This window comes from Vulpes vulpes, chromosome X (genome assembly GCF_048418805.1).
Source record: "Vulpes vulpes isolate BD-2025 chromosome X, VulVul3, whole genome shotgun sequence".
NCBI lineage: Eukaryota > Metazoa > Chordata > Mammalia > Carnivora > Canidae > Vulpes > Vulpes vulpes.
In genome coordinates this window covers 92,285,221-92,297,780 of record NC_132796.1, presented here as the reverse complement: position 1 = coordinate 92,297,780, position 12,560 = coordinate 92,285,221, and the positions used below count along the sequence as shown (strand labels likewise).

Below are 12,560 nucleotides of genomic sequence, written 5' to 3'. Positions count from 1 at the left end.
AAAGTCCTCGGCATTAAACAAGAAGAGATCTTGGTTAATTATGGTCCCTGTATGCAAAATGCAACACTAGTATTTAATGGTATGAAAGTGTTATGCTTTTATTAACATAAAAAATTCAGGCTTGCAAAATAGAATGCACAATATGCTTCGGTTTTTATAAAACTTAAGATTTCATACAGGCATAAAAAGACTAAGAAGGCTATTAAAAACTAAAAATGTGGGCAGCCCCGGTGGCGCAGCGGTTTAGCGCCGCCTGCAGCCCAGGGTGTGATCTTGGAGACCCGGGATCGAGTCCCACGTCGGGCTCCCTGCATGGGGCCTGCTTCTCCCTCTGCCTCTGCCTCTCTCTCGCTCTGTGTCTCTCATGAATAAATAAAAAAATAAAATCTTTAAAAAAAAAACCTAAAAATGTATTTAAGTGAATAACAAGGATAAGCTGTATTTTTTCTAGTTTCTATATCTTCTAAAATTTCTACAGTGAATATTATTTTATAGGAAAAGAAAAGTTACTTTAATGTTAACCTTTCAATACCTTTTATATTCTATTAACTTTAATAAATATCCAAATATGCAAATGGAATTAAGAAATTTAACACCTAGATTTCTTAAAAGAAGAAACCTTATGAAATTGAGATAGGCTGGGTTATGTTCTGCATGCACTTGGTCTCCAGAAACAAAAGTATACTAAGTAAATTATTTCTATCCAATTATACCTGCCTCACCACTGTCAAAATGTAAATGAATACTGTAGTTTGGTTAAAAGATTGGTAAATGCTCACTAAAATAAGAAAATGAAAAAGTAAATTCACTCTAAACCTACCAAAGCTAAAATTTTCGTAACTATTTTTCCAGATAGATATATAGGTGAGTACAATTTTACAGGGATGCTATACTATAATCTTTTAAATTTTATTCTCAAACTATATATTGTTATCTTCACATATTAGTGAATACAAATCTACACTAATTTTATTTATTTTTTTATATATTTTATATGCACTATACAATATATTCACCTAATGTCCTATTGAAGGGCATTTGGATTATTTCTAATTTCTTGCTATTATAAACAATGTTGCCATGTGTAATTTGCAAACTTGTCCTATTATCACCTTGGATAAAATTTTAAAGTAGAATTGCTGCCACAAATGGCATATACCATTGTAAATATTGACATATATTGCCAAACTGCCTACCAGGAAGGCTTTGCCAATATATACTGCTGACAGTACCTATTTCCCCCATAGCTTAGATAGCTGTAAGTTCTGCCATCTTGCCAGTCCGAAAGCAAAAAATGATCCCACTTGCAGAGTGTCTATTTGTGAGATTGAAAATCTTGTATTTCTACTTTTATGAACTGTCTATTGCATCCTTTGCCCAGTTTTCTACTTGTTACATTGAAAACTATTAGGTATTATTATGTTTGCCTGAAGTTGGTACTCTGTATCTTACCTGTTGCAAACTGAGAATAAGGGTCTTTGCACATTGAATTTTGTCTATCTGCCTTGTTTTACTCATGGTTTCCTTGATGATATCTCCATAGTCATTGTAATACTAGAAAAGAAATTTGTATAAATTAGAGCGTTATCTCTTAAAACTCCTGGACAATAAGATTAATTTTATGTTAGTCATGTGAGTATGTCACAAATATGTAATTGGCTGAAATTATGCATTCAAAGACAGAATGTTACTGAAATTTTAGATAATTTTCAAGCATATTAATCCCTAACACTAGTAAATTCCAAAACAGCAGTTGAGATCCAATCACCTTATGCTCCAGACTGGTTTTAAGGAGGTGTGGGGTAAAACAATGCCTATGCACACTTTCTGAAATAGCACAAAGGATATAAACAAAGTTCTTGTGTTCTGTGAACTATCAGAAAGTTGGATATAATCAGTTACTTTTATAACTTATTCATTGTTACTGGCATGTAGGTCTCATGCAGTTTCCAACTTTATTAATTTGGGTCATAGAAACTACAGCATATTAACACTTAAAAGAAAACTCATTGTGTGTGACATTTATCTTATGCATTTAATGAACATGAAATATTTTTCTAATGTAAAACCTTGTTTCAAAATGAATATATAACTACCAGATGGTTATAACAGGATAACCATACCCTTATAACTAATAAAATTGACTTTAATCTATAATACCTGTCGAAAAAGTTTAAATTTGCAAAACGACTTCACAAACCTTAGTTTCTTAAAAAAAAATGTAAAAATGAAAAAAAAAAAGGTAAAAATGATAATGCCAAACAACTTTAAGTTCCAAAGTAATTTACAATGGTGCTAGAATTCTATCACATAGCAAAATATTTCAAAGAGAGAATTAATTAATTTGGTTTTGACAAATTTGTTACATATTTTATTTGGTGACAGCAAAGGCTTTTAAAGTTTATATTTATAATTAGATTTTACATGGGAAAGATTAAAGAAAAACTATCTTACCATATTTTGTTATATTTCATTAGTACAATTAATATCCTTTCTACTACCACTTAAAAATTAGAGAATCTCACAGGTACTTATGAAAATTGTGAATAACCCACTGTGAATCAAATCAGATTATCAAACTAAAGGAACCTTAGTTATCATAGTGGAACAGATGAAGAAAGGCAGGACACAAAAAGTGTTGAATTACTCAAGGTCATGAATGCATTATAACCAAGCCAAAACTATAGCAGCTAGGTCTCCTGACTCCTAGAACAATACCCTTTCTATGCTATTATAAAGCAGAGGAGGAACACCATCTTGTTATCTTAAACTAAACCCAAATTAATTTCTAATAGTGATAGTTAACCCAAGACAAGATGGTCCCAATATTCTAAATGAAATAAACTCAATAAACCCAAGACTAGAAGTATGAGGTAATACTACCCAAAACATTAAATTTTAAAAGAAATTTATTTTATGCTAGAAAAGTAATTTACTATTTAAAAAATTTAATGGCAATCAAGCATAAAAGCAAGTGTTACATTCATTTTCCTTTAAGCATTATAAAAATAAGTTGCTATCCATTTTTCAACTTTACCTTCATATACTGCTTGAAGATATCTGCAGCTGTATTCATCTCCACCACAGTATATACAATTAGCTTACAAAACGCTGCAAGTAAATTTCTCCTCTTGTGCAAAGCTTCAATTTTACTGGCTTCATCCTCCTGCTGACCATCTGGGGGAAAAAAGTTACAAACATTAAGCCATCTGTATTTTACTTCAGCCATATGTATTTTTTAATTCTCACTATAAAATACCTTTATTTGGGAGAATTTGAAAAATACGGTACACGCACTTAAATAAAATCCAAATTATAATCACTCAATATCTCAGTGAATGATCAGTCCATTAATCCCAATAGACAAAATTTTTGAGAACTCAAATAGTAATCATAAGGCTGTTTACTAAACATGTAACAAGAACAAGTGGAGTGAGTCAGAGATGAACTGATGTTTAGTGAAGTCAGGCTGAGCTTGCCTAATGCATGCACCCACTTCCCTAATAGGATAGCATGCCGATGAGATCTGCATATTCAATGTCTGTTGTTTAAGGCTCTTCACAGGAAAGGCAGCCAACCTCAGAAATTATCCTATCCCTTCCAAGGATAACCCCATCCCACCTTAACTCCAACTCTTATTAACATGTACTTATTTTATACATATGACATATATTCACTAAGTCTGATCTAGGAACTATTTTTTTAAGAAAACTTCACATATTTCTGCTCTCATACACTATGTGAGATGTTCAGATTTAGAGTTATCAAGGAAATAGACTTATTTCCAACTTTGTAGTCAAGGAAGCCAGACTATAGCCTCCAAGTCCTGCCAAAAGATTGTTTCTAACTATTTGATGTTGCAAATAAAATTGTGATGAAGCCTTTACATAAGAACCTATGTAAAGAATTCTCCTCTGAGCAAAATTTCAAACAAAATTACTTATTAAAACCTATCTTATTTTGATTTACATTTCTTTGGTTAGCAGTAAAGTCCAAGTTTTTCCATGCATTTTTAGCTAATTATATTATCTCCTTTGAGAACTGCTAGGTGTTATTTCCTGTCAGGTCGTCAATATAAGATTCCCAATATCAAAAAAATAATTTGTGTAAAGTAAGAATGTTCTTTAAAACAAATGTTTATCATTTGGTCTCAAAGCTGATATATAACTGATGTCTGTAAACATACCAGTAAATTAGGAGTTGAAATTCTCTCTAAAAGACTGAAAATAGGCACATTTCACCTAGGCACAGATACAATGGGTTCCCTACATAAGGGTAATCTGCCTCATTCTAATAAAACCTCTAAAAAGGAGAAAATAAAAATATAAAACAAACGTTTAAGTTACCCTATCTCTAATGATCCTCAATAACTGCTAGTAAGTTAAAGCGAAATTTTGAGAATGGTAGTTTAAGACAGACCATCAGAAAAAGTTTTGTTATCGCAAGTGCATATTTCAGAATTCCAAAGCCATTTGCTTAGAAATCTAAAATGTTTTGTTTACTCTTTTGAAAGATTACAATGAATGTGTATGCTTTTTCTAAATGTCTCCATGATTATAATGGATTTCTATACAATACTGCTTCCAATCACTGTTCAATACTACTCTTAGGAAGTACTCTTATATAGATGTTTTCCCGCTACAGACTAAATCACCCAGAGAGTTTTTGACCTCTGATTTTGGGGAGTTTTCACCTTGTTTTTCTAAGGTGTGTGTGTGTGGGGGGGGGGGGTAATCTTTACAACCCAACATAGGGCTTGAATTCATGACCCTGAAATCAAGTCACATGTTCTTCTGACTGAACCAGTAAGAAGCCTTGAGTTTTTTTTTACCTCTTTGTCCAAAACTAGCCACCTTTTCTTTGTGTGAGGATTGAAGAATGTTAGAAAAGTATCTAACACACTAGGCCTTTCATAGATATCAAGTGCCATTATTATTCTGTGTTGCCAGTGCCTCTATTTTTTTTTTAAAGATTTTATTTATTCATGAGAGACAGAGAGAGAGAGAGTCAGAGACACAGGCAGAGGGAGAAGCAGGCTCCATGCAGGGAGCCCAATGTGGGACTCGATCCTGGGTCTCCAGGATCAGGCCCTGGGCTGAAGGCAGCGCTAAACCACTGAGCCACCCAGGCTGCCTGTGCCAGGGCCTCTAGAAGCATTCTCTTTTACTATCTCCTTCTCACCTAATGTGGGCCAACAAACCAAATAACCATGGTTCTACAACACCAGGGGTTAGAGGAGAAAGAAAAGCAATTGAATCTCATGCTGCTGGTGGGAGAATAAAACAATACAACTGTTTTTGGAGGACATTACTACAACATGTGGTCAATTTTAAGATGCACATAGACTATATATAATCTGACAATTCCACTCTTAAGTAGGCACTAGAAAAGCATTTGCACACGTGCTCAAGGAGGTAAGTATAAGAACATTCCTTGTAAAAAAAAAATAATAAAAAAAAGAACATTCCTTGTAACACTATAATAGGGAAAACACTAAAAACAAATGTTCATCAATATAAAAAATGATAAAGTAGGGGTGCTTGGATGGTTCAGTCGGTTAAACGTCTAACTCTTGGTTTTGGGTCAGGTCATGGTCTCACGGTCATGGGATTGAGCCCTGCATTGGGCTCAGTGCTCAGTGCACAGTCAGCTTCAGATTCTTTCACTCTCCCCCTCTACCTCTTCCCGCTTGCACACTAAAATGAATAAATAAAATTTTTTAAAGAAAGGATAAAGTAGGGTTAATTCATATTATATAATATTCAGCAGTCAAGATGAATAAGCTATAACCATATGTCAACACTGAAAAATTTCAAAAATGTTAATGCAAAAAAGCAAGATGCAAAATAAAATGTTCAACATAATACCATTTATATGGAAGCTAGCACAGAAAATAAATGATACATTGTTAACAGATAAACTCCTGGTACAACAAAATTTTTTTTCTTTTTTTTGGTATAACAAAATTAAAATGCAAAGGCATAATAGCAACAAATTCAGGATAGCAGTTATCTCCAGGGAAAAAGAATAATTAGGATTGGGCAGGGATATAAATGAGGGCTTCTTTTGTATCTATACTTTATTCCCTTAAAAAAAATCAGTAATGAACAGCAAAATTTGACAAATACTGGTGGTAGGTATGGACAAGTATGTCATATTTTACATTTTCCCCCAATACTGGAATACATTTCATTTTTAAAGTATAAATGGGGGAGGGGGGAATCTAAGGAGGTAAGACTGAGCATAATTTCAAAAAGCTCCTAGAAAATTTAGAAGTATTGGCAAGCTTATTCTCATTCTAGTGCCATAGTATAAATGAAGCAGAGAGGCAGTCCCTCAAACTACAACAGGGTTATGAACCAAAACTGATTTTGTATCAATTTTTAGAATACAACTATGCTTTCCCATAGAAGTTTTAAAAACTCCTACTCATGTTTTAGAATCCAACTCAGATGTTAGCTTATTTCAATGGTGTTTTGACTCCCAGACTGCTTAAAACTTCCTCTACATGCCCACAACAATGTGCACATGCTTCTATTATCAAATCGCATTGTTTTTAGATGTCTTTTCCACTTGAATTCTTTTTTTAAAAAAATTTATTTATTTGACAGAGCGCAAAGCAGGAGGAACAGCAGAAGGAGAAAGAAAGAGGCTCCCCACTGAGAAGGGAGCCCAATGTGGAGCTCAATACCAGGATAATCCCAGAATCCCAGGACATTGTGATCATGACCTGAGCCCAAGGCAGATGCTTAACTGAGTGAGCCACCCAGGCGCCCATTGAATTGAATTTTTAAAGGAAAAGCCCTTGTCTCATTTTTGGATACCCATAGCACCCCATATACTGCCTGCTGACCAATAAATGTCCAATAAACGTTAAAAATAAAAGTGTAGGGCAGCCCAGATGGTTCAGTGGTTTAGCACCACCTTCAGCCCATGGCATGATCCTGGAGACCCGGGATCAAGTCCCACATCAGGCTCCTTGCTTGGAGCCGGCTTCTCCCTCTGCCTGTGTCTCTGCCTCTCTCCCTCTCTGTGTCTCTCATGAATAAATAAATAAAATCTTTAAAAATAAATAAGTAAATAAATACATAGTGTAAGTAAACTATCAATTCAAAGATAAAAAATCTTAAGTACATAAACTTTATTACATGGATTTTTGACAACTGTTTTTTGCTACTCTAGGTTTCTCAATTCTCTTCTAAGTTTTAAATACTTGATAACAAAGTTCTTTACTGAAAATAAGCTACAAGCCAGGTCTAGAATTACATGTATTTAGAATCTAATTTACAGTGATGTGTCAGTATATGTATGGAGATTCACATATATTGATATTATATTGTCCTTCAAGTATAACTCCAAATTAAAACAAAACTCAGAAAGAAGGTACCCAATACTGTTTTTTCATGACCTCTTGCTCAAGTAAGTCATCTTGTATGTAATTAGGGTAGAAAGAGTAACTTAACACTAGGCAAGGTTGGTACAATTATTTTCCTGTGAACATTCTGTACTGCCCCAGACATTTACAGAACAATTTCAAACATCTTTTAACATTGAGAAATTTCAGAGTTTAATACCACCTCAAAATATGAAAACATGTTATAAATGTATACAACATTAATGTCACTTAAATAAATACTTTATTCTGCTCAAACTACCTGAAAACTGGTATTAGCAATGACCCAGGGGAAAAGGGAGTAAATTTTATTGAGTACGTACCAGGCACTACGCAAGTCACATTCCTCAATGTGTTTTTACAGTATTACAAAAAATTAATACAAATGTGCTGGAAAATGGATCTTTGTTTTTTATGTTTTCAGAATAAAATATCAAATAGTATTGTAACACTTTACATCACTGTTACTTAAATTTATGGTGGATGCAAAGACTTAACAAAAAGATGCCAATAAAATTACCTGCACTGTTATTATCATCATCCTGTTCAATGAAGACATGATCCAGAATAAAGCTGAGCAACTCAGACTGCAATGAAGAATCGGGGGTGTAAACTAATGGTTCTAACATGTCACGCCCTCCTGACATAATTTGATGGCTGAAGATCATCAGAATATCACAGAGAATAGTGAAAGCCTTTAAAAAAATAAAAACAGTACAGCATGTTATAATCCAAAGTTTCTCACCAACTGTTACAAGTAACATATATTTACACAGAAAGAGAATCCAACTCTTAAGAAAAATCAGTGTGTAGTATTTTCCTAAGTTTTTAAGGCTGAGGAAGGTAATTTTAGTAATAATGATTACTAGTAGATATAATCATGCTTCACTAACTACAAGATAATTCCACAAATATTATTTTCAGCAACTTTAAGTGACTTGTACAGTATGTTAATACTATCAGAACATGTTGTCAGGACTCAGCCCTAAGTTTTCTGAATCCAAATCCCACTCTACACTGTTTGACAATGTCTCGTGGTATACATTCCTAAATATAAAATAACATATAAACCTGGTCCCATTTGTTTTCTCTATGGAAGACAAAAACTTCTACAAAGGAGATCAATTATCTCCTAGAAGAGGGATCACAAAGTCCTTGATACATTTTAAGCACTCTCATTCAATATGTGTGGTGATTAAGTACAAACACAACGAATTATGTGCCTGCTTATTATTCATCAGACAAATCTGATAATATCATAATAAAGTCAAAGTTAGATCTTAGGGAGCTTTATAAAAACTGTCAGGAGTTTTATTTATTTATTTATTCTGTCAGGAGTTTGTAAATGGAGTCAAACACTGGTAAAAAATATTCAGAAGAAAACTGGAAATTTATCTGTTGGGAAAAGGTAACAGAAATAGAATTTGGGGGTCGCAAAGTCAATAGCAAATTACACTTAAAGGAAGATTACTGCTAGACAGATTCATAATACAGAGCACAAAGCATATCTCAATGAGGTCTTTACCTTTTTGGAACTAACCACATTTAACTTTTTTCTCTTTACTTTATGCCTTTAATTCTTCTTTCAGGCTTTCCTCATTTTACTACTACGGTAGTCATTTATACCCATCAGGATAGCTGAGTTTACAAAAAATTGTGCAACATACACAGTAAGAAAACAAAAGGGATAAGCACGGTGATATTTACTAACAAGGTGAACTGGCAGGTCAAGTGAACTGACCAGGACATATTTCTGGAAGCTGTTAGGAAGACTGACATACAAGATATTTCATGACCAAATAATTGCCAAGGCCTGAACAACAGATTATATAGGAGGTTACGTTAAGATAACCCATAAGGAATTGTGTTAACACTGTAAGAATTTGGGAATATTAAGCTGAGTATCTTGGTGGCATATGAAAACATAAAGGAATATTTCATGCTACTAACTTTGGATTTATGTAAACCTCATTAAAATCATATCCTGAGTGTAACTCCAAATTCAATTTACCACCTACAGAAACTTTTGTTCCTTTCATGTGAATTGTACAGACAAAAATTAAATTTCCAAACCCTTTATTGCTATAATTCAAAACTACATACTTAAAACTGCAGAATTCAGCAATGTAATAATTATAAACTTCATACTTTCGCAAGAAAAATGTCTAAGTCAATAACTGTATCTTGCCCATTTATTAACTTCTAATTTATTTATGCCCAAGCATATATGTATAGGAGGGATAAAAGGGAGTTGGAAGTAAGAAGAAAAATAAATTAATGGCTGGATATTGAATGTGAATTTTTAAACTATGAAACTCCAAATGTATTTATACAGTAAAATTAGTTTCGATATTTTAAAATAAAATGAAGACAAGTGACAATCACAAAGGTTGAATGACTTTACTGATCTCTTTATACTTGGATGACTATACCTGAACTACTTTCACAGCCTTTAAGAAGTAAATACACCCTTATTTAAATAGTATCTCCCCAAAATAAAAAATAAACAGTACCCAACATAACACAAATTGCTGAAAATAGCACATGTGATGACGGATGGGGCTCTATCCTAATATGCAAAGGTTAAGGAGAATAAAATGGCCAAAAAACCTTGAAATCACCAAAACCATTTTGTATCATTATTAATTTCTTATGATTATAAAACTGCCTTCTCCACAGAAGCATTTAAAAAAGCATATGTCCAAAAAAGCTTAATTCTCTATTAGAGAATTAAAACTAAATAGACTCTCAGTCCCAGGATCAAAATTGATTTTACAGATGCGAAAACCACTGATGGTAGCAGTTAATGTTATTTCCAGAATCAGGAGGTTAACAGTAATGGCATGAGGGCATATGAACTGGGAAGGTAACACTTTGAAAGCAGGGAAATGATTAAAATTTTTATCTCAAAGTCCACAAAAGAAAAAATAACATACACAATCAGAATGGGCAGGAATGTCAGAATCTATCTGATAATATTCTCAGAGATGACAAAACCATATATATAGACCAGTTTCCCTCCCTGAAGGCATACTTGTACTTGTTAATTTCCAAGAATAATTTACATAATTTCATACATCTAATTTGTATATATGGTCTGTTTGTCAAGTGAGTCATAAAGAAATAACAAGAGAATAACCACAATGAGGGCAATCTATTTTATAAACTCCATATGAAATTAATCTATTTTTTGAGCTTTGTCTAATACACATGGACAGATGTTTCTACTTTGCTCAATCTCAGTATTACTTAAATTTTCTGTATTAGTTTAGATATTTATTAAAGATTGCTTACAAAAGATGGCTATCTAGGGTCATTACTAACCTGCTCCTTAACAGTAGTATTCACATTGGTCAGGTAATGCTGACATATCTGACAGAATACCCTCATCTGTTTCTTTAAACGCAGCAAGTCCTCCTTGAAAAATATAACAAGAACAATTGTATAAAAACAAGAACAATTGTAAAAACCTCATTTAGTACTTAAGATACTTAAAATTACATAAAATATCATATATTTAACTTTACTCTGCTTCTACATTAGACTTAAATTCTTCTTTATTACTTATCAGAAAGGAAAAAGAACAAATTAGCATTTTTCTTAAAAATTGCAACAGACTGTAGCCTTAAAAATACCAGGTATATTAATGGATAATATCCTAAGTGGTCTGGGTCCTTTAGAATAAGAAACCCTATATGATTGCATATGGCTATCTTTAATAGATCTACTAGCTCAGAATGCTTAAAGAGTAAAGATTAATGCTCCATCCTCATTTTGTAATGTGAAGGGTGGCCAATTGATGAACAGAAGAAATTAATTAATAAAAGAGATAGCATCTTTCATTTCTTAAAGAATACCAGTTGTACTTTTTAAAAATAGAGATGGACAAAAGTCAGTTTGGTGGTATTACTCGCAGTTAAAAATTTTAATGTCTTGTAAACTTATATTAAAAAGATAAATCTTTTCCTAAAAATAAGTTTAACTTGATTTATTTGGTAAAGAAAACAAACAAGCTTGAGAATAATTTTGTATTTAGTGACATTTTTACCCCTTTCCCTCTACTCAAAATTTAATCTTTTTTCCTATTTTAATTAATTCAATGCTTCTGACTTAGATGAGCAATCATATATGCTAATATGGTTGTTGTTCCTACTATAAGCTTGATATTGAGTCAAATAAATTTCTTGGGTGTTTGACAAGGAAAAAAAACACTAACAACTATACTGAATTACTTTTTCAAGGGAAAATACCCATTTGTGGATATAATGGTATCTTCCACTTTAAAAGCTCAGGGAAATTCTAAGCATTTAAAATTATTCTGTGATTTTTACACAAAAGAAAATTTATCAAAACAATTGTTTTTGAGGAAAAAACAAAAATTAGTATGAACTAATTCTCTATCTCCTATATATTGCATAATATTTACAAAAATGTACCCAAATAATACTTAAGGCTACATCTACTACAAATACAATGTTTAAGTTTCCAGTTTCCAAATGAAAAAGGCAAGGGACACGTGGGTGGCTCAGTTACAAATGAAAAGGGCAGTACTGTTTAGTTCAATTACTAAAAACATTAAAGACTACCATTATGGACAAAATTCTGAAAATTCTATTACCTAAGAGCTGGCATATTATATTCAACTAGAAAATGATTTACAGTTAATCTGGAACATCAATAGAAAGATCCTGGGTATGAAAACTGATTCTAAAACAATACTGGGCATATGCAGATCTAGAGGTAGCTGTCTTGTTATCATCCATTTATATAATCCAATAGCTATATCCTTATTTTTTTTAATATTTTATTTATTTATTCATGAGAGACAGGAAAAGAGGCAGAGACACAGGCTCCCTGAAGGGAGCCCAATGCGGACTCGATCCTAATACCCCGGGATCATGTCCTGAGACAACAACAGCAGACGCTCAACCATTGAGCCACCCAGGCATCCCTTGTATGCTCGTTTCAAAAGCCCTTCATCATAATTTACAAAATCTATATTTCTATTATGTTCTCAATACTTTTCAGTATATGGAAATACATTAATTATGCCACCTTAAAATGCGAAATTTTTTAAATTTAAAATCATACCTTGAAACATACATTAATGTTCTTTCATTGAATATACATCAAACTACAAACAAAACTTTCTAATGGTACACATGTC

General features: G+C 32.8%; 1 protein-coding gene across 21 annotated transcripts in view; it reads right to left on the bottom strand.

Moving 5' to 3' along the window:
• STAG2 (STAG2 cohesin complex component) overlaps positions 1–12,560 on the bottom strand; it is a 136,940-nt gene that overhangs the window by 21,245 nt on the left and 103,135 nt on the right. For all 21 annotated transcript variants that reach the window (XM_072744209.1, XM_072744219.1, XM_026017871.2 and 18 more), the window contains 4 exons: positions 10,718–10,810; positions 7,914–8,088; positions 3,038–3,177; positions 1,453–1,554 (listed from right to left, as the gene is read on the bottom strand). In XM_072744209.1, coding sequence (XP_072600310.1) covers positions 1,453–1,554; positions 3,038–3,177; positions 7,914–8,088; positions 10,718–10,810 — 510 coding nt within the window. The remainder of the gene's footprint in view (positions 1–1,452; positions 1,555–3,037; positions 3,178–7,913; positions 8,089–10,717; positions 10,811–12,560) is intronic.